Raw genomic sequence first — 27,782 nt, 5'->3', positions numbered from 1 at the left:
GTTAGAGGAAGGAGACAGGGAAAAGGGGCTCTTTGCCCCATAGGACCCTACTGAATTTTGTTCTCTGGGACAAAAATCATCAAGGAGGGCTGCGTGATGTTTGCCCAAAGTTTATTTTATAAGAAAAACTTTTTTGGTTAAAAAAAAGAAAGGAATAAAGGTATGAAAGGGACTGAGGCCTGGGAGCAGCATGGTAAGTCCAGCGGAGAAGAGGCCTGGTAGTGGACACTCCTAAACTTCTCTAAAGCCTGGGTACCTGCTTGAGGAGGGAAAGCAGGAACCTTGGGCAGGGGGAGGGTAGCCGTCCCCAGTGACTGATGAGCATTGTAACCTGGCCCAGGGTTCCCAGAGTACTGGGCAAGGGGCCCAAAAGCTCTACACCCAGTTGTGGGAATGCCTTTGCTGAGCCCCATCAAGGCCTCCAGGACCTCAGTGCAAGGGAAGAAGGAAAAAAGAGAAAAAAAGGTGGCAGAAAGAGAAAGACAGTATTGGTGTTTGGGAGTTCTGGGCAGCCCGTGTCACAGCCCATGTCTCAGCCCCTGCAAGCTGATGGTACTGAGCATGGGCCTGTGAAGCATGGGCCCCATCACATGGTGCTGACATAATCTGCGAAAGCCTGGGATGAGTCCCACGAGTCGCTAACCACGTGGCAAGTGGCCCGGAGCCGCCGAATGGCTTCCCTGGCTGTGACTGCATCCTGGTCCAGCCAGTTTTGGAAGAGGCGCAGGTGACCAAAGGCTCCACGGCCCCAGCGCTCCAGCCGCTTGGCGAACTCCAGAAGGCCATCTGGCTTGATGCAGTTGGAACTGGTAGGGGTGAGATGGATTAGACACCCAGGAAACAACTGATCCCTATGTCCCTGCTATATATCCCTGCAGCTCCATCCCTTGTCCCTTCCCCCCTCCCCATATACCTGATGTCCAGCTGACATAGAGAGGAGGATGAATCCTCTGAGAAAACATCTGCCAGGGCCAGCAGGCCAGCATTCCCTGGGGAGAAGGGGAGAAATGTCTATAACTGCCCAAGAACAGGGACCAAGGGTATCCCAACCCAGTTCTGGTGGGAAGAAGCCCAGCCTCCTGAAGCTCCAGCATACGACTGTATTCTAACCCCCGTGTTCCCAGTGGAGAGGCCTATGCCTTCATCCACTGAGTTTCTAAGTCAAAGGACTGGCTCCTTCCCCCTGTCCCTTCCCAGGGCCCTGCCCCCACCCAGGCGGTTCCCTGGCAGCCGGAGGCCCTTCAGTGTGGAGTTGCCCTTCATAGCAGCAACCATCTCAGGCAGAAATTGGGCCGGGCGCTTCTCAAACAGACGGCAGAAGGAGAAGGTAATCTCTGTCAAGAGAAATTAGAATAAATTCTGATGGCTAACATTAGGACTTGGTGCTGCCCCTCCTGCCCCAATTGGCCCTAGCAAGGGGTGTGAATGTTTTTATAGAAGCCCAGAAAGAGAAGGGAAATTTCTCCAAGACCCCAAGCAAGACTGGAACTAAATCGGATTCAAACAAGAGACAGCCCAGATATTCACTGTTGGGAGGTTTTCTACACGAACAGTTCTCCATTTAATTTTTTTCTCCTCTATCCACTGACTGTCCACTATGCAGGGGTGGGCATTAGGGGCAAGTCTATGAGGGGAGCCTGACCCAACATATTCATTCTTACCCACCACTATTATTTCTGCCAGCCACTGAAAGGTAAGAAAAACTTGAGTGAGGTACTGTAAAGGTGAGTAATTTCCCCATGTTCAGTATAGGAGGAACTGCAGGCTCTATAGCCATTGGACAGTTGAGGCTCTACGGCCGAGAACAGTGGCTGGCTCTTTCCAGTGAGGTAGTGGCAGGGCCACAGTGGGGACCCAGGAGTGCCCCAGGTTCTGGATGAAGAACTTACCATGAAGAGTCAGATTCTGTAGCAAAAAGAGCACCTCGCTCTGACAGTCAGCCAGATTCATGTCGTGGAAGCTCAGCCTCTTCAGGGCTAGGTTGTACTCTGCATGGGGGTAGAGGCCATGGGCCTTAACTTTCCCAAAGAATGATACAAAGTCTACCCTTCCTTTACCATTCTAGCTGGGTCCTACCTTTGAGTGTCTGTAACACAAGCCCAAAATCTTGGGGAGAGGCAAAGGTGGCACTATCCAGGGACAGCTGCTGCAGAGAACCTGAGGCCTTCAGCACAGAGCAGAGCAGTGGGGCTGGTTGGGCTCCCCGTGGAAATCCCATCTCCAGCTGTTCCAGGCAGTTTTCTGGATATGGTAGGGAGAAAAGATTGTAGCTGGCCATCTCCCTTCTACTCCCATAACAGGTCCCATCCTGTTCTTTAGAGATTCACTAAAAAATTTCATTCATCTACTTGTCATTGAGTACGCACTACACATTAGGTATTGTGCTAGGTTCTGGGAACAGAGCACTAAATGAGATTTAGTCCTTGCCCTTCTGGAGCTTTTAGTCCAGGAAGACTAGACTACTCAGGCAAGCAAATACGAGTATGCAGAGTGGTGACACAGGAAACATACAGGATCTAAGGGAATATAAAGAAGAGACTAATCTGCCATGGTCACTTCCTACTGGGCTAATAGTGGTCTGGACTCTCCAGGCCATGGTTATCTTTGAACAGGCTCTAAAGAGGGAATGGATTTCATTCCCTCTTTAAGGAATAAGTGGTGCCAGGCCTGGATTAGAGGTCTTTCCACCTTCCTCACACAAATGCACCTGCACATTTGTGTGGACACACACATACACACACACTGCTTCACCTGGTATCTCCTCATCTCCAATTATGTGGCTAGGGGGCCCTGCATTCCCTGGCACAGCAGGGTTGTCCCTCTGGCTGGGGTGATCAACACGGATAGAGAGGACCCGAAGTAGGGGCAGGGCTCGCACAATGGCACGTGTCAGCTCCAGGATGGGCAGTGGTGAGAACAGATCACTGAGATGCAGGGCACGGAGGCGGCATCCAGCCTGGCCTGACAGGGCCCGCAGACTGTCCAGCAGGCGGAAGATGTTAGAGCCCAGGCCTATGGCAGGAAAGAAGTTAGGTCAGTCATGTGGGAGTGTCAGCAGGAGTAACATTCAGAGACAACTCCAGATATTTCTGTTGATAACTACCAAATCTCTTGAGCTTTGGATCAGGTTATTTAAAATCATTTGTCTCAACTATTCATTCATTGTCTTGCTTTTTCCTCAGGTAACCAGCAAACTGATGTCTACTGTACTGGGCCATGCCCTCAAGCATCAGTGAGGGCAGTCACAATACAAGATAGGACATGGGGAGTGGGGCGGGGAATCTTGTGCTGCCAGCTGAATGATAGGGCCAGGCCCAGAGGGCAGCAGCAGACTCTGGACTTTTCTTATAGGTCACATGGAACATCTGAAGTCTAAGCAGGGGAGTGACAATGACCCAGTAGGGAATACTTTAAAGGGGTGGGAATAGAGCAAAAAATGATAACCACATCCTACAAAAAGGAGCAGGATCCAGAAGGGTTAGAGCAGAGGCTTAATGCCACAAAGCCAACATTATCTCCCCCTGGACTGAGCAGGTTCCTGTGGATTCATTCCTCCTGTTACACCTCACCCAGCACCTAGTAAATACAGTTTTTGCTAGACAGTGATGAGCAGCAGATCTTATTCCTGCCTGTGTAGCCTGATGAACAACAAAAATGTGTGAGGGGAGCTGGGGAAGTGTAGGGTATTGTGGAAGCACAAAGGATGGGTACTTGGTACCCACACCAGCTTCTATCAGTAAAAACTTCCCAGTTGAGCCCTAAAGAACATGAAGGAGACAGGCTAAACTGAGGGAGAGGAGTGACCAGCAGGGAGAACTCAGCATATATAAAGGCCTGAAGGAAGAAGAATGGCAGGTTCCAAGAACTGAAAAATACTCAATGTGACTGGTGTGTAAAGTACGGGGGGGGGGGGGGTGTTCAAGATGCCACTACAAAGGTAAGCAGGGGTGAGAACATGAATGACCTGTAAGTAAAGTATGGTGACAGGAAACCATTGAAGGGTTTTTAAATGAATGAATGAATGAATGGCCTTTGCATTAAAAAAAAAAAAAAAAAAATGCTTGGCTACAGAGTAGACAGTGAATTGTATGGTGAGTACGGAGTCAGGAGGAACTGTTGAATCCAGGTGAGAAGTAATGATAGCTTGAATTAAGATGTGGAGATAAGTGGATTTGAGAGTTCTTAAAGACAGATGTGGTGCAAAAGAACCCAGCTGTCTTCTGGGCAGCTGAGGGCTGTGAGGTCACTGAAAGAACAGGAGGAGGAGCAGCATGGAGGGGAGAAGATGCATTCAGGTTGGGGAGTCTGTGATTTATGAAATGATATCCAGTAGTCACCTGGCTAAAATGGTTCTGGAGTTGAGGAGAAAGATCTGGACTGGATCAGTGTCATAGACTGGGGAGTCTTCAGCATAGTTGGCTTTTGAAACCAAGGGAATGGACAAAATCATCCAGGAAGTATGTGTAAAATGGCAGAGCTCTGAGGAACTCTGAACATTGATAACAAATAATGTCCAGAAAGGGAGAAGAAAAAAAATATTGAGGTAGTGGAAATGAGAGTATTTCATGAAGGCTGTTTCATAGCAGCAAATGCCACCAAGAATTAATGTAAGAGAAGGACTGAAAAGTATGTATTGGACTTAGCAACAAGGAGGATCTTGGAGAAGGAAGGCAGCATTAAGTAGTGGTTCAAAACCTTGGGATTCTGGAATCAGGTTGCCTGGGTCTGAATCCTGGCTCTACAGTTTACTCGTGAGGTTATCCTGGGCAACCCACTTGACCTCATAGGGTTGTTGTAAGGATTCAATTAATAGAATACTTAAATTGTGCCAGACACATACTAAGCAGTATATAAAAGTTAGTTCTTATTACTAAGGCATTTGAGAAACAAGCTTTCCTAAGAAGGCAAGAGGGTATGGATCCAGAGCACAGGTAAAAGAGTTAGCCTTAGTTAGGATAGCCATCACTCCCCCTGTGAAAGAGGAAAGGATGAGTGTAGATGTAGAATTCTAGGTTGGTTAGCAATAAGCTGAAGTTCATGTGTGATGGCTTCTATTTTCTCTGAAGTAGGAGGTGAAGTCATCTGCTGAGAAAGGAAAAGGGGGTAACATTTGGAAGTAGTAGGAATGGGAGCTAATGTTGCAAACATAGGATTCATATAAGATTGATGATTGAATGTATAGTAGCACCAATCCACAGTTGTGTGATTTTTCTCCATTACGTGCTCAGCAAGCTAGGTAGATTGGTAGATTTACCCAGAGTTGAAGTTTGGCTAGCTGGGCACAGCCAGGTGGGTAAGAACTGAGGACTGCTTCACAGGCTGCTGGTCTGATAAAAGCGTGTTCTATATCTTCTTGTCTGTACCGCTGCTTTGACAGGACTGGGGGGACGACCCAACCTTAGCCCTGGCTGGGCCTTGCATACACGAAACTTCTCCCACCTGCCTGTGGATTGCGTACCATAGCTAAAATGTACCCATTCTTCAGGTCCTCGCTGCCTCTCAGGAACCCCTGCTTACAGCTCTAAATCAGGCCTACAGACCTCATGTTCTTCCCCAACAGTGAAAGTCTGCCCCTATTTCATGTGTGTGCTTTCTGTCCCACTGTGAAGCAGGCGGGGCCTCATCTGCAGCTTCTTGATCATATTCCCTATTCCCCTCCACAGGATTGGGCACACAGCTGGTGCCGCTGTGAGACCCATCCCTGCCCCTGCTGGGCACTCACCATTATAGGAGAGTGTGAGGCTCTCCAGAGACACCCAGGAGCTCAGCAGGTGGCACAGTGTCAGAGCCGCCTCCGTGGAGAGCGGAACTGTGAATAGCTCCAAGGTGGAAATGCTGCGGAATCGCTGGGAGGCCTCCAGTGCTGGAAGCCCCAGGCAGCTGGGATCTGATCCATCCAAAGCTCCACACGCCACTTCCCCGATCTCCATCTCTTCCCCATCCTCTTTCTCACCAGCCACAATGAAAACAAAGTCATACAGGTCTTCAGACTCTGCACCAGACCCCTGACGGGTGCGAGGACCCTTCTTCCCTGCAGCTCGCTTAAAACGCTTTAGGGGCTTAGGCTGTGGGGCTGAGCTAGCTGGAGCCCGTTTGGATGAGGATGTGGAAGAGGAGGCAGAGGAGGTGGTGGCTGGAGCAGAGGGTGGCCGCTTGGTGCCAGGAGCCTCGTGGGAGGTTGCTGGAGGGTGCAGATCCCTCTTAGGGTCTGTCCCACCTGCTGTCAGGCTCTCCTGTGTGCTCCGGCGTGTTACTCGGGTGGCAGGTGCAGCTCTGGCTGTCTGCTTGGCTTCGCTCTTCCGCCGAGAGGCCATCAGGGCTGCAGCACATCGCTCAGCAGCATCCCTGCGAGGCCGGCGTGAGCCCAGCAGGAGGGACCCTTCATCTCGGGATGGGGCCCGGCCTCGGGAGGCCTCTCCACAGAGGCGGCAAGGTGGGCCACCAGGGCCTGGCTGCCAGAAGCCAGCACTCATGGTGAGGATAAGGATGAAAAGGGCTGACTCAGGCACAGGCCAGGAGTACAGCGACACCTGGCTGACAGCCCCATGGTGAATAAGCTGATGCAGCAGCTGCCGAAGTGACTGCTGAGCAGCCACATCAGAGAACAGCAGGTGGCGGAACTTGAGGGTGTGCAGGGAACTGGCCAGGGTCTCCAGAACCCTGCGGTTGGGCTCAGCCACCAGCTCAGTTGCACCCTGCAGCATATTGCAGATGGTGAGCTGCCGGACATGGCGGGAGCTATGCAGAAGTGGTGAGAAGCGCTGGTCACAGAGACGCCTGTCAGAAGATACATCAATGGTCCCACGTAGAACATGGGAAAAAAAGGCCTCCATAAACTTGGCTCGCCAACAGGTCACACTCTGAAAGCAGAGAACATGCCAGACAGCTGTGATACTAAGAGGGTACCCGCTGAACCATCATCATCATTCCGGGTTCCTCCCTTCCAATAGCTATTTGCTGAGCCAGGCAACATTCTAAATAATTTACACAAATTCATTTAATCTTCACATCTTTGAGGTATGTGTTACTATTAGCCCCATTTTACAGGTAGGAAAAAAGGCACAAAGGTTGTTACTGCCTGTGGTTACACAGGTAAGTGGCAGAATCAAGATTGAACCCGGGAAATTTGGTTCCAGAGATTATTTTGCTATAGTGCCTGCCATTCAAGTGAAACAATCCTGTAACTTCTTCCACATCTGTTTCTAGAACCTGATCCCAACTTTCCATTCTTATCATTACCACCTTTGTTCAGACCCTTATCACCTTACACCTGACCACTTCATTAGCTTCCTGAATGCTCCCCCATCTCCTTTTCCCCTTCCCAAACTTTTGTGCAAGTCCACTGGATTCATCTTTGTAAAACATGTCTGATTACATTCTGCTTTAAACCACACCCACACCCCCCCCCCCCCCACCCCGAGTCTATCCACTGCTGAGGGCTAATCTGAAGTTCCTCAGCCTGGCAGGGAAAGCCCTGTACAATATGGCCTCTGTCTATCTGAGAAGCTTTCTGTCTCACATCTTGCTCACATGAATGCTTTGCTCTGGCCAAATTGATCACCTTACTGACCCAAACCTGCCTTCTTATGCCCTTTCCTACATCTGCCAGAAATGCTCTTCATTGCTGGCTTCCTGAGAGGACCTACTAACATTTTACTCTTGTTGAGGCTGTTCATCTGTGTCTCTCTGTATGACCCCTTCTACTCCTCTCCCTGCCTCTTGTGGGACTCCTCTGCTACTCTGATTATTCAGGTCTTAAACATTGGTAGACCTGTCTCATGGTGCTGAGTCTCTTCGCTGTGTACATGTTTTACCCAACCAGATTAGAAATTCCTGGAGATCAGGGTCCAAATCTTAGATCGGTTTTCTCCAGGGCAGTAGTTATTGACTTTGATGCATATGAGACTTCATCAGACTATTCCGGTACATTTAGAAGAACTCTGAATGCAAGTATTTCTCAGCCTTTGGTACATACCAGAATTGACTGTGGAGCTTTTCTTTTTTGAAAATTCGTATGCCAGGTATCCAGACCTGGGAATTCTCTTATGTTACATCTGCAGTAAGGCCCATGCATTTTTGTTTTTTAAACCTCCCCCAGATGATTCTGATATATATAGGTTTGCAATTACTGCCCCCACCCCCACCACAAGAGGACACACAGACTTCCTTAAGTCCCCATTCTCTCCTCAGGTACAGAAGTCTGCTGACTTTGATACAGGTGTCATCTCTGCCACTATACTCAACCTCTTGAACCTCTTTCTTCATCTATAAAATGTGGATAATATCACTTGCTTCACAGGTTTGTTGTGAAGATCAAATGAGATCATGCAAGTGAAAGCACTTCATAAACTGTAAAATACAAAATGTTATTGCTGTTACTGCTAATGGTAACAATTAGTCTGGATGGGCAATGTGAGATGGACTTGATGGACCAGAGCCTGTTAAGCAGGGTGCTTATTCAGCCTGAAGCAAAAGATAGTGGGGGGCTGAGGTTCCTCAAGACTAAGGGACACTTCTCTTTGGTACTTACCCTACCTCTATGCATTCCCTCATACCAGAGTGACCCTCAATTTATATCTGAGGTTCTTGGCAGGAGTTGGACCCCTATGGTTCTCAGCAAAAGTGTCATTCCTTTGCCCTGGCTATTCCCCATGACACTGCCTGCTGTGGTAATAATTAGGAATGACTTCATGTTTGAGCTAACCGCATGGTAGCAACAAGAGGGAAGGACCTCTCTCACCAGCAACAGTGGGGGGGCATTGGGGGACCAGGAAAAAATACCTGGCAACCAAATCTCCACTCAGCCTCGAGCAGAAGCAGAGAGGGTATTCCTGAATCCTACCTCACTCTAACACCTTCCTACACATTTGCTGGCCCATGCTCACAGCCTTGGAAAACACTTGCAGGTAACCTAGCAAGGCTTTAACTTCACAAATGAGACATTCTAGGCCTAAAATATGGACAAAGATGTGAACTAAGATGTTATGGCTACTTCTGACCATAAGGCATGTGGAATATGTAGTTTAGATAACTATTAGTGTTGTTTTTCACACATTTTATTGTTTGATGAAGACAGTAGGAGAGAATATTTGAAACTGGAACACCCCAGACATGTGATAACTGCAGTGAGAACAGCATGACACAGTGATTAGGAGCATGAGTCCAGAGCCACATTGCCTCAACTTGAATCCTGAGTCTGCCATTCACTAACTATAACCTCAGACAAGCTGCTTCACCTCTTTCTGCCTCAGTTTCGTCATCTGTAAAGTGAGAAAATAACCTACCTACATCAGACAGTTTTAAGGATTAAATGAGTATCTGAAGTTAATTACGACAACTATTTCAATTATGAGCAGACAGTAGTTCACTGCAGTTTATTCCATCACCACCTTTTAGAAGAATCTCTGCTAAAACTTCAAAGCTAAGAAATAGCTAAGAGATCTAGCTCAAGCCACTCATTTTGTGTGCTTGTACACTATCGCTCAGGGAATGTAAAGTGATTTAAACACATTCTTTTGGGCAAGAGTAGGGGAAATGAGGCACCACCAAAGAGGTGAAATGACACTTGCCTACCAACACAGTCCTTGGCCCATCCACAGCCTGGTGGCTCAGGCACTAGTTGGGGAGGAAGTGGGTATACAAACGAGGGAAGGCTAAATATTTTCTTGTACTACACAGAGCCAGCAAATGTTCATAAACCATTGTCCACTATTTTTCTGATAACAGAAATGTTTGTGGAAAATCTATAAACCCATTCTTTCGAGTGTATATGTAAATGTGAATAGCTATCGATAATTGTTTTTATAACTTTGAGACAATTCTGAATAGTTTCAAATGCTGGGCTTTTAAAACATTATGCCACTGTGTCATTACCTTTTTACCACCATGTATCTAAATGTTTTCAGAATATGACTTTATTAATATTTTGAAAATATGAATATACTATAATCAATTCCTGCATATTGAATAAATTGTTTCTAGCTTTTTGATATTAAGTTGCTGTAATGAACATCTTGAAATAAATCTTCATGAGTATTTCCATTTTTATATACTATAAATTCTAAGAAATAGAATTTCTAGCCAAATAATATATATTTTATATATATAAATAAGTATATATTATATATTTTTATACTATATATTACATGTACTTATTTTTATATAAGTATATTATATATATGCTTATTTAAGAGTTATATACTTTCTCATTTATTTTTGAGATTCAATATATTTTATTGGAGATTTTTACATATTTTGTCCCAATCTTTACTTATTCTACTGGGATAGTTTGTCTTATTCCCGCTATCCTCTTGTTTTACAAATATTGTTGCAACATTCTTAGTTTATGTACCTTTTAAATTGTGTTGGCATTTTATATCGCCAAATATGTCCATGCTTTTTTGATTCTGCCCATTTAATAATTAACACTCTCCATCTTGAGATTAGATAACCAGTCACCTTTATTCTTTTTTTAGTTCTGTGCTTTGACTTTTTACAATTTAATCTTTAATCCATATAGAAATTGAGTATATTGTAAAATGAGGCTCTAACTTTATTTTTTCCAAATAGTTAACCACTAACCAGAGATTCATTTATTGAATAATCCTTCATTCCGCATTGCTTTGTCTCCAAAATATCTATTTTATTCTACAGATCTCTTAATATACATACACTAGTACTACACAGTTTGAAATCCTATTTCTTTATAAGCAATCAGGGGCTATCTCTATCTTGTTCACTACTGTATCCCTAGAACCTAGCACAGTGCCTGGAATTGAGCAGGCACTCATAAGTGTTTCTGAATTATGAAGTTAAGGTTACTGTCATGTAAAACTGGGAAGCAGAAGAAGGTACCCTTTGGAATGACCTCTGTCTAGGGGACTGTTAGGCTACCAAGCCTGGGGCTTCCTTAATGTTCTGAAATGCTCTGAGACAAGAAAAGATAACAAACTACCAGGAAGCCTGAGATAATATTGGAGAAAAAAAGCTTACTCTAAGTGAAAGATGTTACGATCTCTATCATCTGCTAGTCAACCATACTGTGTGGGAAACACTGGGACAAAGTGAATCCCATGCATCTTTAAGTTTCAGGAAACTTAGTATTTTCTAATCTTGCATCCACTTTTCTTCCTCATACGGCCTAATTCCTGTACAGCCTGAGGACTTTCTTGGGCCTTAGCATTATTGCACTGAACTTCAGGAGTTGTGTCCAGATCTAGAAGTAGGAAAGCTGAAGGATATGGAGCTGAATGTTACTGAACCCAGTACATCCCCCAAAATTAAATCTCCTGATAAGAACTTGTTTTCTTATCATTTGGCTTCATCCACCATTTAAAGCTCAGTTCAAATACTACTTCCCAGGAAAGACTGTCATGCTCCCTTCTCCCTCAACCTCTTTGCTACTGTCACACCACTTATCCCACCATGCACAATGTATTTGTTTGCAGGTTTCCCTGCTAAATGTGAGAGATTAGTGTCTCTGCTTCCAATAGCTAACATAAGACCTGGTGTGTGGTAAGTTTAGTAAATGTTTATTGAACTCAATCTGTTCTGTCCCATAGTTATGGAGCAGCAGAAGAAATTCTGCTTAAATAAGAGCAAGTTATACCTGAACCAATGAATAACAGAATCTCAGGGCTAAAAGGAGCCCTAGAGTCATCTTCTAACCTCTCAAAATGCTGGATTTCTTTTACAATACCCTTGTGTCAGGTAGTTATCTAGACTCTATCTGAACACTTAGAGATGGGAAGCTTCTTAGCTCTGGCATTAGCTTGTTTCATCACCAATAAGCTAAGAGTTTAAAAATTCTACATTCAGTTTAGCAGAAATTTATTCTCCTTTAGCTTCTACCAGAACAAGTCTATTATCCCTCTTTTATGTGAGAGTCATTCAAATATTTCAAGATAGTTCATGTTCCCCAGATCTTCTCTTTTTTCAGGAAAAACATCTCCAGTCTTCCAAATGTGACTCACGTGATGTGGCCTTGACTTCTTTCTCCATACTCCAGGGGTAGCCTGACCACTGCAGAGCCAGGCAGGTCTATCATCCCCCTTGTCCTTCAGCTTATATTATAGTTACATTGATTCACACAGCTCAGAGGAGAGTCATTATATGAGTAGCTTTAGCACACTGTTGACTAAACCCCCTTAATCTTTTTCATACAAGTTGCTGCTAAGCCAGACCCCTCCACCTCCTACCCTAAGGTCATGCAATTGGAATTTTTTAGACTTAAGTGAAAATTGGTTTATTCTGTTAAATTTCATCTTGTCAAGTTTGACCACTGCTCCAGCCCTTTCAAGACCTCTATGAATCTGGGTTCTGCCATCCATTGTGATCACTACCTTTCCCTGTTTTGTGTTACCTGCAAACACAGTGAGCAATCAAGTCAGTGACAAATGTCAAATGGAAAGAAACTTGTGACAAGCCATCAGAGCCAAGAACCCTGTGACAAGCCATTTCCTCCCAAATTCACTCCATCGCTGTCCCTGCACTTTACCAGTACCCAGCTTGTGTTTATAAGCTATTCCTGCTTTCACTGTGCAAAGTCAGGCCAGAGTTCTACCTGGTGCCTTAACTTACTTCCAAACTGGAAGGCCTTGTCTTCATCAGCTCATCCCATAGTCGGCGCCAGATGGCCTGAGTGGAGAGGCCTGTGGGGAGAAATATCACATTTACTTGGCTGCTCTTTGGCCACCATGGGTGAGGTACATCAGCTTTTAATGTTGTCCTTCTCTGGGTTCACAGGAGCAATATGGCAGACTAGTAAAGAGCACTGGCTCTAAAGACAGACTGCCTGGGTTTAAATATCAGCAAACCACACTCTAGCTGTGTAACCTTGGGCAAGTTTACCTAATCTTTTTGTACCTCAGTTTCCTTATCAGTAAAATGTAGTTAATAATAGCTATTTCATAGAGTTGTTGAAAAGATTAAATGAGTTTCTCCAGGTAAAGTGCCTACGACAGTGCTTGGCATATCTGGATTAGTTAGATGAATGTTAGCTGTTAACAGATCTGTCCAGTGAGGGGTTTGGAAGACAGCACGGTAAAACAGAAAAATGAAGATTCAGAAGATCTGGGTTTCAGTATGTCTTAGCTATTAATTGTGGTGTGCCTGTGGTTTTACTTTTATTAGTATAACTGGGATCATTTACTTGCTTTGTGTTTCACTGGACACTCTGAGGAATCACATAAGAAAGTAGGTGTGAGGGTACTTTTTGAAAAGCATGAAGTTCTATGCAGGTATCAGGTGTAATATTTACCTGAAGAACATCATTGTAAGCAAGGCACCATCACTGACTGAGAAAGAGAGAGAAAGACACTTACCTTTCTTGAGGGCAGTTTCCTCAATCCTCTCCAAGTAATATATATTGAGCAGAGGTAAGATGCTTTGAAGTATTGGGCCTGGGAGGGCTACAAAAACCAAAACACAAAATTTACTTTTTTCTCCCAGGGTTCCAAGCATTATTTATCCTACTGGAAAGGAAAACAGAAGAGCAGACTTCTCATTTGGCAAATGGAACCTGTAGAAACTAACCTAAGTCTAATTCAAACTCTAGTCTACTTATCTTCAGCCACTTAGTTGGCAGCTGGAATTTCAGGGGCATGCACATCTTCAAGGATGAGATAATAAAGCAAGCAGATATGCTCATTTAGGAGCTCCTCAGTTCACTTTTGCCTAGCATAATGAACTATTCTGCATTTAAAAGGTCCTATTGGATAGTGTGATAAAAACATCCATCATAATCTGGGCCCTACTAACTTCTCCAGCTCCCTGCTTTGCCTCCTCTATTTCAGCCACACTAAACTACTTTTTTCATTTACCTAACACGTTACACTGCTTTCTGCCTCTGTGCCTTTGTTGTGCTGCTCTCTACCAGGAATGTCCTTGCCATTTTCAGCATATCAACTACTCATCTTTCAAGTATCATGTGCCCTTTATTAAGCCTTTTCTGAATTCCCTTCCCACTCTTCCAGGCTGGTGACTCCCATTCTTTGGGCCCCTACTGTATCCTGAACTAGTACTTTCCTATGAACAATAGAAATAATTAGGCCCTAACTCTAAATTCAACATATCATAAAAACAAAACTTGTTCTTGCTGATGTCTAGATTTGAGAGGCTTTATAGTATTGACTAAATGGTTTAGTCTCTAGAGTTGGACAAAACTGGGTGAAATTCTGATTCTATTACTTAATTATGAATCCTTGGGCAAATTAACATCTTTAAGACTCGGTTTCCTCAATCTTAAAATGGAGGTAGTAGTAACTCCCTCATAATATTGTTATAAAAATTAAAGAAAATCATGCTTGTAATCTTTTTAAGACCATGTCTGGCCATAATCAGCTCACTAAATGTTGTTTATTATTATTATCTGTCAATAGCCTCTCTGTCCTGCCAAGAACAAGTCTTAGATCTTATAGTATACCATATCTAAGGAAAATCTTTCAAAACTTCTATTCTAGGATCTCCCTTTATCTTTACTTGTAGAATAATTGAATCTTGATGTCCAAGAGTCTAGTATAATTCTTTGTACATAGTACTCAATGTACCTGCTGAATGAAAGTATTAATTCCCTAAGCTATTACATTAATGTAGGCCCCTACTGCATTCAAGATAAAGTCCAAGCTCCACATCCTGGCATTCAAGGTATAACATACCTATTCTACTTGTCTCTTCACTGTATCCTTTCCTGCTGCCTCTACTCACTTTACCCTTCTCTCTCCCTACACAAAGCAACCCTAGTCCACTGCCTCCAGGAAGCCTTTCTTGGCTGTTAGCCCACATTGAGACCTTCCTCCAAAAGAGCACTTCTTAGCAGGCCTCTTACTTGGCTCTCCTAAGAGGCCTAACTTGATTTAGCTTTTTCTCTGTGACTGTTTACCTGGTCTAGGCCCATAGGAGCTCTTTCTCCTCTGTTCCACCAATCTGCTCTGTTTAGCCATCCCCTCTCACAGCCACTGGGGATTCTCATCCTCTATTATCCACAAACCCCCTCTTCCTTTCTCCATTCCTCTTAAGCCAGGCTCTTCCTTGCTTCCTTCCAGCCTACACCTTTAATGCTTCCTCTTCCCAACTCCAGGCCTCCACACCCAGTCCTCTTCCCTCCTAGCCAAGTTTAGCATCCTAGAAGCTCCAGGCTAATACAGCCAATCTTCTCTGCCTTCTTCCACATTTTTCTGAGGACTTTTCTGAGCACCCTGCCCAGTTCCACTGAGACTTCTCCTGTTTCCCATGGGTCAGCCTGACCCTTCTTTCAGCTGTTGGCACAGGGCCTCCACAATCCGCCCCCCCCCCCCCCCCCCCAGCTTGAGGACTTCTAACAGTCTTCCCCACTGCAGGAAGACACTTGGGCCTCTTCAGGATCAGTGCCCCACCCCCACCTCACCAAGGGCCTGCTCCCATCCCTGGGCCTTCTTTAACCAGTCTCCACAGCTCTGGGGCTTATTCTTGGAGGCCCAACCCCCCAAACTCTAGGGCCTTTTCTTCACAGCCACCTCCTCAGTGTGCAGCCCCCCAGACCCCCAATCCCAGGACCTCAAGCCCTCACTCCTGACCTTACTAGGGCCTTCCTCCTGGCAAAGACACTACCACCACTTCCGAGGCCTTCTCCAGAACCCCACCCCCTCACCCCCTCAAGGCCCGAGGCCTTCTCTCCTGCCACTCCCTCCCCCTTTCCTGGGCCCTAGGCCTGGCCTGCATCTCCTCACCCAGCTTCAGCCCTGGCCTCTGGACCCCACCCCCTCACACCACCAGTCTGTCAGGCCCAAGGCCTCCCTCATCCCCCGTGCGGGCAGGCCTACCCCCCAGAGCCTTCACTCTCCTCTCTTTCACTCTCACCATCAGTGTTCACAAGGCCGACCCGAGTTGTTCTCATCAGCTGCCCGTCTGGGTCCAGCGGCGCCCACTCCAAAGCCCGGCCTCTGCGTGCCCATCGGCTGCGGGCCTCCTCTCCGGCGCTACCTGGCCCGCGCCGGCCCGCCCTAATCCCAGGCCCACCGGCCCCTCGGCCCAGCGCCGCGGGCCCGCCTTTGCCGCTCAGCCCGGGCGCCCTCAGCCCAGGCCGGGCCATCGGTCCGCGGCAGCTTTCAGGCCCGGGGCCTCTTTTCGCTCGCACTCAGCCCAGGGCCTCCCAGCGGCGACGCGCCCCCTCCCAGCCGGGATCCTGGGGCCGTCGCCCCGCCTGGGGCCTCGCTGGCCCTTCCCGCCTGTCCGTCATTCGAGCCTCCCTCGATTGCTGACCCGCTCCGGCCTCCCTTCACCCGCTCCGGGCCCTTCCTCCGCTCAGGCCAATCCGAGTGGCCTCCGGCGCTCCCTGCCCTGCCCGTCAGTCCCGCGCTCAAGCAATTTGGCACCCGAGGCCCCGGTCGTCAGTGCGCTCCCTTCAACCCTGGGTCGTCGGACAGGCCTCGGCGCCCCCGGCCCTTCGGCCTCTCCCCCCAGCCCCTGGCTCTCCAATCCACTGGGCTGCCTTTGCCCATCAGCCTGGCCTCCGGAGTCCCGGCACCCGCGGTCTGTCAAGCAGACACGGGAGGCCCCGCGCGTCAGTCAGGTTAGGTGGCCCCGGGCCTGGCCTCCTTGCCTTAGGCCGGGCCTCCCAACCTCGGCCCCCGCCCCCAAGCAGCGGGGCCATCCCTGCCCGTCGGTTCGACATCCGACACTCCCCAGCCCGGCCCGACCCGAGCGTCAGTTCGGTGCTCACGGCCGGCCCGTCATTGCAGCCTCTGTCTCCCGGGCCCTGCCTGTTTGGCCCCAGACCGGGCCTCCTGGCCTCGCCCCCCGCGCCCCCCAGCCAGGCCGCGGTGCGCGTCCACCTGCCGATTTGGTCCCCGCCTTTACTCTGTCCAGCCCGGTCAGGCACGGAATTCATGTTCCGACCCGACGGTGTGGCTTCCAGTGCCCCGGGCTGGGCCTTGCCCCAGGCCTCCCGGCCTCGCCCCCCGCGCCCCCCGGCCGCTGGGCCGCCTCCGCTCGTTGCCAGAGGTAGCCCCTCACCCCGCGACTTACCCCACACCCCGCTCTCCAGAACCCCCATATGGGCGCTCACCGCCCGCCCGCACAGCTCGAACAGGGCGGGGGGAGCGCTGGGGCCCGAGGCCGAGCTCTTCGCTGGCGCCGCCTCCCGGGACGTGGCCTCCATGGTCGTTGCCGCCGCTACCTCACAGAACCAGCAACTCCGGGCGCGCCAGGCCTCGGGCGCCGCCATCTTGGGGAGGTGCGCGAGCCCGAGAGTGGCACCCGCGGACCGCCATCTTGAAAAGGTCGGCAGTTAGGACGGTTTCATCAGCGATGTGGGGAAGACTGGGAACTGCGCTAAAGGAATAACGGATAAATCCGCATTCTTCCCAAGTCTCTTAGAAGCCAATATTTTAAATAAATCCGTAGATCGATGTAGTCGGCACTGGCACGATTAAGGGGACATTACTTAGCAAATCCTCCTCAGGTGCAAATACCAGTTCCCCCTATCCCCTGCGTTTGGACGGTAGTATATGCCAATCCGAGCGTGTGTTCACGACTACGACGAGTCTGCCGCACTTCCGGCCAGATCGCCGGATATCCGCTGAGTGACCCTTACAAGTCCTTCTTGATCCTGAAGTGGAATAGGTGCCGCTGTTGCTGTTGGTGTTGGTGTTGAATTCAGAACTGTAGCGGCACATGGGGCTGGAGGACGAGCGAAAGATGCTGACCGGGTCCGGAGATCCCAAGGAGGTAAGGGAAGGCGACCGACTCGACCCTCTTCACTGCCCAGAGGCTGAAGACCTACCCCGCCAAAACACACCCGGGGCCCTGTTGGCCCTGGATTCGCCCCTAGAGTTTGCACGGTCGGGATTGCTGGTTCCCTCGACCCTTCCCCAGAATTTGTCTATTCATCTTGGACAAGTAGATGACTAGCCCTTTTCTGGGCTTAGTTTCTCCGTTCTGTGAATGCGGCGAAGGTGTAACGACAGCGAAAATGCTGTCGCCTAAACTTTTGTAAAAATAGTATGTTTATTTTTAGTCAGCCAGGTGATCTGAGACCCTGGTTTGACAGGTTTAGGGAGCAAGCCGACCGGCCTTTAGTGCTTCTCTCCGCTCAGGTCAGGAATCCTGCCACATCTTCTATGGAGGCTCCGGAGATCTGGCCTTACGCTAGATAAGTGAAGAAGTGGTTTCTTTTTCTTTGGTAGGGGTGGGGGTGGGAGGTATATTTGGGGACAGTGTAGGAATGTGCACTATAATTCTGCGATGGTGGAAGAGGGAGCTCTTTCCCAGAGTAAGAATGCCAATGTAATAATTATTGACTGCTTACTATTCCAAGTTCTTTATATGACTAATTCATTTAAGCCACACAGTAGTCCTATGGGGTAAGTATTGGGGACTGTTATTATGGTCATTTTACAGATGAAAAACTAGCATAGAAAGGTTAAATATCTTTTCTAAGGACCACAGCTTTAATCACGGAGCGGGGAGTTGAACCCAAGCAGCATGGTTTCAGAGACAAGACTTAGCCACGGTGCTACACAGCTTTACAGAAGCCAGCTAGCTTTTCGTTTTCAGTCACATTTCCTATCCTTTGTTCTCTAGTCACTTCGCAGCAGCTGTTCCAGGTTTATGGGTTCTGAATAGTTGGAAACTAGTTTATCCCTTGATTTTTCCTAGTCTTCTTATTTTCAGAAAGGGGAACAGAAGGAAATGGAGCCAGCCTCAGGAAGTTCAGTAGGGCTCTCCATAACAGTAGATGAAAAGAAGGTAGTCAGTTTTTTAAATTAAGAAAACTTTGGGGCGCCTGGGTGGCTCAGTTGGTTAAGCGACTGCCTTCGGCTCAGGTCATGATCCTGGAGTCCCTGGATCGAGTCCCACATCGGGCTCCCTGCTCGGCGGGGAGTCTGCTTCTCCCTCTGACCCTCCCCCCTCTCATGTGCTTTCTCTCTCATTCTCTCTCTCTCAAATAAAGAAAAAAAAAAAAAAAAAAATCTTAAAAAATAAAAATAAAAATAAAAAAAAAAATCCTTTTAAAAAAAAAAAAAGAAAAGAAAACTTTGGGGCACCTGGGTGGCTCAGTCAGTTAAGCATCTGCCTTTGGCTCAGGTCATGATCCCAGAATCCTGGGATCGAGCCCGCATTGGACTCCCTGCTCAGCGGGGAGCTTGCTTCTCCCTCTCCCTTCGCTGCTCCCCCCTGCTTGTCCTCTATCAAATAAATAAAATCTTTAAAAAAAAAAAGAAAGAAAGAAAACTGAGGTCATTTATGAAGAACCTATACTTTTTGGACATTAAATCTTTTTATTTAGTGTGACCTTGGTTTTAGTCATTGACTGGAAATTTTACATGAAGTAGTCCATATTCAGACTTAGTATTTGGATTTGTTTTTCCAAAACATGCCCTGATACTTTTGACACAAAATTATCAAAATGATCAATGTAGTAGCATTGCTAATAGGGAAATGATACAGAGGTCTTGCTTCTAGGATACTAATTTCAGGTTTCTAACTGAGGCAGAATATGATTTCAATTTTTTGGAAAAACATTTCAGTATGAATTTTTTTAAAGAGCAAGGTTAAGAAGGCTTAATGAAAAACTAGAATTTGACATCCCAAAAATCATCTTCATGTTTAGAAGAGATCTTTGCTAATTGTGAGAATAAATAGCATGGGTTATAGTTAAACCTGCTTTAGCCCTTCCAGCTTTCATGAGCTTTGGTCTCTTCCCCAAAGGGCATGGTAGAGAATAAAGCAGATTGTGTTGGAATTTTGAAAACATAATGAGGGATTGCTGAGCTAGTTCTTATCTTCCTATATACCTTTTCTTTCCCTTCCTCCAAATGTGGATATGTGCATGTGCAGGCAGGCAAACAGCTTGCTTTTGACAGGTTGAAATATTGATCAGACTTGGCTGTGCCCCAGATTTTGGCCTATAATGATGCTCCCACAGGGAATTTTTTATACTGCTCTCCTTGGAAGAAAGGAAACTAAGTTTGAGGTTGTGTACCTGAATCTGAAGTAAATAGGCAGGAGTTGGTGTTTCCAATCTTGTGAATGGGTTACTCTAGACCTTTGATGCACTTATGCTGATAGTCTACTTAGAGTCCTGGGAGTTCACCAAGTCAAAAAGCAGTGACTGTAACCGTTTTTAGTTAAGCTCTGGCTAAAGAAAAGTTTAGGTTTGGCCATTTTCATATTCCCAGTTCATGTTCAGAGTCTAGAAAAAATGTTAGTTTTCCTCCTAACTTTGGGATATAAGGACTAAATTGAGCTATTTCTGGTAATACTAGGGCCTACCAGAATTTCAAACAAAAATACTTTTAAGTTATGTAGGTTCCATGTGAACATCAGCTTGAATCTGTATCAAAAAATGTCTAATTGGGGCACCAGTTGGCTCAGTCAATAGAGCATGTGAATCTTGATCTCAGGGTGGTGAGTTCAAGCTTCACGTTGGGCGTAGAGCTTTAAAAAAAAAGAAAGAAAGAAAATATCTAATTAGTGTTCTCTCTAAACTGGGAGCCCTTAAGGGTCTGTTGTGATTAATCAAATTACAGATATGAAAGTATTTTATAAACTTTATTTATTTTAAAGATTTTATTTATTTACTTGAGAGAGAGAAATCGAGACAGCACAAGCAAGGGAGAGGGGCAGAGAGAGAGGGAGAAGCAGACTCCCCCTGAGCAGGGAGCCCGATGTGGGGCTCGATCTCAGAACCCTGAGATCATGACCTGAGCCGAAGGCAGAGTTTAACCGACTGAGCCACCCAGGCGCCCCACTTTATAAACTTTAGAGTGTCCTACACGCTAGGTTGTTGCTAATGAAAGTGAGATAGTGTGTCCTTGTTGAAATGTTTGTTTTAATCAGGTATGGTAAGAGTACAGGCATGGAGACAACTGTTTTTGAATGAAGAGTTTATTATGAGTCCCAAGAGAAGGGGGGGAAGGCCACACCACTCAGGGCCACCTGGAGAAGGGCCTGGACCATCGGAAAGAGCAAGGGAAACCAGACTCTTGGTTTCTGAGGGGGAAAATGGGTGAGGCAGGATAGGCAAGCTCTGGTAAATTTAGGATTGGATTATTTGAGTAATTTCTGTGGGTTCTGGGCTATAGGGGTGGTCTCTAGCTGTTTGGTACTTGGCCTTCAGGGTGATTAGGGCAGGAGCAATAATTGGTTTAGTCTAGGAGATAAAGGAAGTAATTGGTGATAAGGGTTTTGGATTGGTTGGTTTACATATGAAAGGTGTGTCCCCTGGGAGGGGCTTTCTCTCCAGGATTAGCAAAGCCCCTAAAATGTCAAAGCGTCATAAAACACAGAAAAATTTAAAACACAATTAATACAGTGTTTATCCTCAGTAATTACAACATCAGTATGATTAGGAATATATATCCTAAGTTGCTGCTGACATTAATTTTGTTTTCCTTTTGTAGGAGGAAGAGGAGGAGGAGGAATTAGTGGTAAGAGCCGTCTCAGGTTTGGAACCATCTCAGTAAAAGGAAGTTTGAGCTTCATGAACTCTAAGGGCATTTTAAGGAGTCTTTATTTGACACGTGGGAGAGAATGGAAATGGAAAAAACCTTTAATACTTCCTTCCTGTGCTGGGGAGTGTTTGGGGGGTGCGGGCCTGGGAAGCTGAGTCTTTTCTGGGTTCGGAGCTTCTTTAGTCATGGTGTCAGGGAGCAGAGCATCATCTTGAGGGCCTGGTATTCAGTTATCTATCTGCTATTTGTGGTTTAATAAAGGACTCTGGAAGAAACTTTTCTTATATAGTCCTTCTCCATGTTAATATTGCCTTTCTAGCTGGGCAGCTGGGGTACATAGGCCTGGCTGTCAGATGAGGGGAATTCAAATTCACAGACATTACATATCCCAAATGCTGTGTTAACAAGTAAGGCCTCCTATAGATCTACTTCAAGTTTGGCTAGGTTTCCTTTACCACCTTGTTTTTCAGATAGGACTGAGGCTTTCAGTGCATACTGGCAACCTTGGAAGGCAGGAATGTGAAACTTTCCCCTACTACTTAGCATCAGAATTGAATGGGAGACCCCATTCTGCCATTTCTGGCGGCAGTGTGGCTCTGCCAGCTGGCCTTCTGCACGGTAATTCAGAGGCAGCACCTTGGTTTGGTGGTTGTATTAATCAAAGCAGATGGTTTGTGGGTCTCCTCCTAAAACCCGCATTTCGGTTCTTTTCTGTGTTTCTCCTTCAGGATCCCCTAACAACAGTGAGAGAGCAATGCGAACAGCTGGAGAAATGTGTAAAGGCTCGGGAGCGGCTAGAGCTCTGTGACCAGCGTGTATCCTCCAGGTCACAGACAGAGGAGGATTGCACCGAGGAGCTCTTTGACTTCCTGCATGCAAGGGACCACTGCGTAAGTCAGCCTAAAGTTAGGAAGGGGAAGGCTTACATTGGCCAGGCAGACTTGGTGCTGACAACTTTTCCATACTAGGGGCAGATCCAGCAATAAGCATTTACTTACTGGCCCATCTACGTCAGATACAGTGCAGAGCACTTTACATAAATCATCTTGCCTAATGCTACTACTTTCACTGGAGATAGGTCTCATTAGCCACATTTTACAGATAAGAAACTGAGGCTTAAAGAAGAGAAATGATGTCCCAACTTGGACTGCTAAACATTGGAGAAGCTGGATTTTGTACCTTTAAGTAACAGGCTATTCTTTAAAATCATTTATATCCTCCAGTATGTCTTGTACATGGTAGTTGGTCCAAAAAGTTTTCCTTTTTTTTTTAAAGATTTTATTTATTTGGGGCACCTGGGTGGCTCAGTCGTTAAGCGTCTGCCTTCGGCTCAGGTCCTGATCCCAGTGTCCTGGGATCGAGCCCCACGTCGGGCTCCCTGCTCGGCGGGGAGTCTGCTTCTCCCTCTGCCACTCCCCCTGCTTGTGTTCCCTCTCTCACTCTCTCTGTCAAATAAATAAAATCTTAAAAAAAAAAAGATTTTATTTATTTGAGAGAGAGAGAGAGAGAGAGCAGGGGAAGGGGCAGAAGGAGAGGGAGAAGCCGACTCCCCGCTGAGCAGAGAGCCCAACCCAACACAGGGCTCAACCCCCCAGGATCATGGACTGAGCCAGCCAGCGCCCCCCCTTTTTTTAAGTAAATTTGTATTTGACTGTCTTACATATGACAGGTATTTTAAATAAATTACAGAGTAGGCAAAAGTTTAATATGACTGCTTATATTAAAACCAATTGGGTGGTTAATAAACATATGAAAAGGTGCTTAACACCATTAGCTCTCAGGGAAATAAAGATCAAAACGACAATGAGATACCAGTTCATACCTACTAGGATGGGTATAATCAAAAAGATAGGGAGAAATGGGTGAAGGGGGTCAAAAGGTAAAAAGGAAAAAATAAATGACCTTTCCCCCCTGAAAAAAGTTAATGATCTCCACTCAGCCAACTTTATATATGCTTCAACAATCCCAGGGGCACTGGCTGGCTCAGTTGGTAGAGCATGCATCTCTCTATCTCAGGGTCTTAAGTTCAAGCCCCATGTTGGGCGTAGAGCTTACTTAAAAAAAAAATATCCCAATATAGGTGTTTTAATTCTATGATATACAGTGGAAATACACAAATGCACTCCCCACCCCCATTAAACACATTGTTACAATTAAGGAAGATATTTTATAAAGATAGAAAAATCTGACTGAAATCATACTGCCTAGAGATAACCATGTCTTCTTGTATATACTATCAGATTTTTAAACAAAAATGGAATCCAAATACATTTAATATAAAATATGAATAGAGGCATTATATTCCTTTTTCAACATAATTTTAGTGGAAAGAAGGAAAATTTATATACCGAATATAATTCTATATTTCTCCATCTATAATTCTCCATATCATTAAAAAAAATAGATCGGTGTTGGCGATTTGGAGAAATTGGAAACCTCATACACTGCTGTTGGGGATGTAGATTGGTGTAGCCCTGTAGAAGACAGTCTGGCAGTTCTTCAAAAAGTTAAACATAGAGTTAACATATGATCCAGTAATTCTCCTAGGTATATACTCAAGAGAAATGAAGACATATGTCTGTACAAAAGCTTGTACAAACATAATCATTGAAGCATTATTCATAATAGCCAGAAAGTGGAAACAACATAAATGTTCATCAATTGATAAATAGATAAAATGTAATATATCCATATAATGGAATATTATTTGGTAATAAAAAGAAATGAAGCACTTTATTCAAAAAGTTAAACTCTGCTATATGATCCAGCAATTCCACTTCTGGTTGTATACCCAAAAGAATTGAGACTCTGTTCAGTTGAACAGATATTTGTACATGCCTGTTCATATAGCATTCATAATAGCTAAAAGATGGATGCAACCCAAATGTCCATTGTGGTATATACCTATAATGAAATATTTAGCCTTAAAAAGGGAAGAAACTCTGACGTGTTACAACCTGTGTGAACCTTGAAGACATGCTAAGTAAAATAAACCAATCACAAAAAGACAAATATGTCATTCCACTTACGAGGTGCCTAGAATAATCAAATTCATAGAAAGTGGAATGGTAGTTACCAGGGTCTTCAGGGAGGGGGAAGTGGGGAATTACTTAGTTTCAGTTTGGGAAGATGAAAAATTCTGGAAATTGATAATTGCTGGACAATGAGTTACTTAATGCCCCAGAAATGTAGAGTTAAAAATCATTAAAATGAGGGCACCTGGCAGGCTTGTTCACTGGAGCGTGTGACTCTTGATCTCGGGGTTATGTTTTTGTTTTTTTTCTTTAGATTTTATTTATTTCTTTGACAGAGAGAGACACAGCGAGAGAGGAACACAAGCAGGGGGAGTGGGAGAGGGAGAAGCAGCTTCCCGCGGAGCAGGGAGCCCGATGCGGGGCTCGATCCCAGGAGCCTGGGATCATGACCTGAGCCAAAGGCAGACGCTTAATGACTGAGCCACCCAGGTGCCCCTCGGGGTTGTGATTTTGAGCCCCATGTTTGTCATAGACTTTACTTAAAAAAAATACAGTTAAAATGGTAAATTGTATGTTATTTAAATACTTTTATGAGCCAAGCACTGGGTTGAGATGTAGGAATGAGATAGGCATGGTCCCTTCCTTCACTTAGTTGAACCAGCATAGAAGACAAGTAGAATACTTAACTCTTTTGGGTATAACCTTCTCAGGATGGCCTTCACTAATCCTCTATTTAAAGCTGCTATGCTCCCCCCACTTTTTATTTTCCTCAGAGCGTTTATCACTGTCAGAAGTTTACCTTATGTGTATATTATATTTCTCTTATTAGTCTCTCAGTTTCTTAAGAGACAGATACTTCCTGGTTTACCATTATAGCTCACTCAGCACCTAGAACAGTAGCTGGTGTGTAGTAGATGTTATATAAATATTTTTATATTAATAAACACTGTGATATGGGAGGTATAAGTTTCTTTGGGGGAAGAATGAGGAGGGACAGATTTGTGTGGGGATAGGAGTTTATTTAGAGAACGCTTAAAAGAAATGACATGTAAACTTAAGTTCTAAAGGAAAGAGAAAAGATTTTTTAAAAAGTAGAAAAGAGAGTTTTAGGTAGCAGGGAGATAGTATTCAGGTAACTGAAGGTAGTTCACTAGGGCTCAAGAGGGGTATGGGTGTGTGGGAAGGCTGTGGAGAGAGAAGAGGCAGTAGTGCTCCAGGTCATGAAGGACCTTGTAAGCTATGACATTAAAGCTGCCAGTTGATGACATCCTTTTCTTTCCCCCATCTAGGTGGCCCACAAACTCTTTAACAGCTTGAAATAAACGTGCATACTTCACCCCAGCCTTCATCACCCGGGCATCAGGATATTTCATGGTTTCGACCATGCCATTTGTTTCTTATCTGTGTAACTGTACGTTCATGTGAACCTCATGGATCTTGGCTTAGGCAAGTAGCTTCTATGTAATTAGCAGTGATTCCTCTTAATAAAGTCCAGTGATCTGCAGACCTGCTGCCTCCTTTCCTCTTTTTTCTTTAAGTTTGAAAATCTCAAACATAAGACTAGGTAGAACAATAATCAACACCCATGTACCCATCACCCAGCAAGTATGTATCTCTTTTTTATTTTTATTTTTTAAGATTTATTTATTTGAGAGACAGTATGTGCTGGGGTAGGGGCAGAGGGACAGGCAGACGCCCTGCTGAGCAGGGGAGCCCAATGCGGGACTCAATCCCAGGACCCCGAGATCATGACCTGAGCGAAAAGCAGACACTTAACCTATTGAGCCACCCAGGCGCCCGCAAGTATGTATCTCTTAATGATAAGGACTAACAAAGTTTACCTTGATGCCATTATCGCAGTTAAAATGAACAGTGATGGATGACTTAATTTTATTGGATACCCAGTCGATATGAAAGTCTCCTACCACAGAAGTGTCTTTTGACAGTTTTTTGTCTCAGTGTCCAACAAGGTTGCTTTTTTCTTTAAAAAAGATTTTATTTGATGGGGCACCTGGGTGGCTCATTCGTTAAGTGTCTGCCGTCGGCTCAGGTCATGATCCCAGGGTCCTGGGATCAAGTCCTGCATTGGGCTCCCAGCTCAGGGGGAAGCCTGCTTCTCCCTCTCCCACTCCCCCTGCTTGTGTTCCCTCTCTTGCTGTGTCTCTGTCAAATAAATAAAATCTTTAAAAAAAAAAAGTAAGAATTTATTTGAGACAGAGCATGAGTTGGGGGAGGAGCAGAGGGTAAAGCAGTCTCTTTCAGTCTATTGTCCTAGCTACAGGGATGGCCAGCATTTCACAGCCATTTCTGATTTAGAACCCATTTCATGGTGATGTATAATCTCACAAATAACTTTATAAATGGTGGCATTGTATTTGTTGTATGTAATCTGATTATTTTCAAACATCTCATTAAAATTTCAAACATACGGCAAAGCTGAAAATTTACAGTGAACATCCCTAAACTCATTAGTCAGATTTTAACGAATGGTATTCTAGTGTTAGTGTTACCACAGAAAGGAGGAATTACCCAGAGAAATAGCTCCAGAATTCTGCCTAGAGGATGCTTGAGTCTGTTGGCTAAATATTAAGCTGCAAATGAATAGGGCAAAGCTCCCGTGTAGCCAGGCAATGAACTACTGGGTACTTATAAACTGAATAATACCCAAAGTTAACAGAAGGCTGGGAGATATTTGAGTTTTGACGAGCTAATGTGGGGAATTCTATTGAACATGTTGAACACCTGTTGTTCAATGAACAAGCATTGAACTTGAACTCCAGAAGAGGGCGTTTCAGCAGTAGGGCTAAAATTAGCCCTAGAAAGAGGCCACTCAGGATAGTCTATACCCCATCTTAAAAAGGAGCCTTGAAAGGATCAAGCTGATTCACAAAAATACCTGACTGCCTGCCAGAACAAAGTCCAAGACTTTTTAAAAGAAGTCAACAAGATCCAGCATTCAACAATGTAAATTTTATAATACCAAACATTCAATAAAAAATCACTAGACATGCAAAAAAAGCAGGCAAATGTGACCAGGAGAAAAATAGTCAATAAAAACAGACAGATGATGATAAGATGATAAAATAGTAGACAAGGATTTTGAAAGCACTATTACAAATATACCCAAGGATTTAATGGAAATGAACATAATGAGAGAAGTAGAAAGTATAAAATGAATCAGATAGAATTTTTGGAACTTAAAAGTACAATATCTGGGGGCACCTGGGTGGCTCAGTTAAGTGTCCAACTCCTGGTTTCGGCTCAGGTCATGATCTCAGGGTTGTGAGATTGAGCCCCAGATGGGCTCCTCGCTCAGCGCCAAGTCTGCTTGAGATTCTCTCCCTTTCCCCCTGCCCCCACTTGCGTGTTCTCGTTC

The 27,782-nt window shown here is 45.4% G+C and overlaps 2 protein-coding genes across 7 annotated transcripts; one reads left to right on the top strand and one right to left on the bottom strand.

The window, feature by feature from the left end:
- Positions 1-94: 94 nt before the first annotated feature.
- On the bottom strand, positions 95-17,242 carry LRRC41 (leucine rich repeat containing 41). 2 transcript variants are annotated; one of them, XM_036065873.2, is made up of 10 exons: positions 17,002-17,242; positions 13,323-13,409; positions 12,580-12,650; positions 5,723-6,860; positions 2,752-3,012; positions 2,077-2,241; positions 1,890-1,988; positions 1,212-1,334; positions 914-989; positions 95-806 (listed from the first exon to the last, which is right to left on the bottom strand). In XM_036065873.2, exons 1-10 carry the CDS (start codon positions 17,198-17,200, stop codon positions 587-589), a joined length of 2,439 nt encoding a protein of 812 aa, XP_035921766.1. In that variant the 5' UTR covers positions 17,201-17,242; the 3' UTR covers positions 95-586. The 2 variants fall into 2 exon arrangements, with proteins under 2 accessions (XP_035921766.1, XP_035921765.1); XM_036065872.2 differs by lacking the exon at positions 17,002-17,242 and adding an exon at positions 15,835-16,850.
- Positions 17,243-17,511: 269 nt separating this feature from the next.
- Positions 17,512-25,910, top strand: UQCRH (ubiquinol-cytochrome c reductase hinge protein). Of its 5 annotated transcripts, none has more exons than XR_013448195.1 (5): positions 17,513-17,703; positions 21,381-21,407; positions 21,902-22,049; positions 22,160-22,321; positions 25,696-25,910. XR_013448195.1 is itself a non-coding variant. In XM_078073208.1 (5 exons), exons 1-4 carry the CDS (start codon positions 17,650-17,652, stop codon positions 24,858-24,860), a joined length of 384 nt encoding a protein of 127 aa, XP_077929334.1. In that variant the 5' UTR covers positions 17,524-17,649; the 3' UTR covers positions 24,861-24,895; positions 25,696-25,910. The 5 variants fall into 5 exon arrangements, 4 of the variants coding, with proteins under 4 accessions (XP_077929335.1, XP_077929334.1, XP_035921771.1 ...); XM_078073208.1 differs by lacking the exon at positions 21,902-22,049 and adding an exon at positions 24,720-24,895 and having other exon boundaries at positions 17,524-17,703; XM_078073209.1 differs by lacking the exon at positions 25,696-25,910 and having other exon boundaries at positions 17,512-17,703; positions 22,160-22,263.
- The last annotated feature ends 1,872 nt before the right edge of the window (positions 25,911-27,782 follow it).

Source organism: Halichoerus grypus, chromosome 5 (genome assembly GCF_964656455.1).
Source record: "Halichoerus grypus chromosome 5, mHalGry1.hap1.1, whole genome shotgun sequence".
NCBI lineage: Eukaryota > Metazoa > Chordata > Mammalia > Carnivora > Phocidae > Halichoerus > Halichoerus grypus.
Note: the sequence above shows the minus strand (reverse complement) of the source record. Positions and strands in the feature narration are given on the sequence as shown.

Bases quoted from the DNA above. Each gene is read 5' to 3' on its own strand.
- UQCRH (XM_078073208.1), top strand. From the start codon at position 17,650: ATGGGGCTGGAGGACGAGCGAAAGATGCTGACCGGGTCCGGAGATCCC. The intron at 21,408-22,159 runs GTAAGAGCCGTC...TTTCTCCTTCAG, and splicing joins AGGAGGAGGAGGAATTAGTG to GATCCCCTAACAACAGTGAG. The intron at 22,322-24,719 runs GTAAGTCAGCCT...TTTTTTCTTTAG, and splicing joins TGCATGCAAGGGACCACTGC to ATTTTATTTATTTCTTTGAC.
- LRRC41 (XM_036065872.2), bottom strand. From the start codon at position 16,066: ATGGCCCGGCCTGGGCTGAGGGCGCCCGGGCTGAGCGGCAAAGGCGGG. The intron at 2,242-2,751 runs GTGAAGCAGTGT...TACCATATCCAG, and splicing joins TGGAGATGAGGAGATACCAG to AAAACTGCCTGGAACAGCTG. The intron at 990-1,211 runs GTGGGGGCAGGG...CCTTCTCCCCAG, and splicing joins GCTGCCAGGGAACCGCCTGG to GGAATGCTGGCCTGCTGGCC.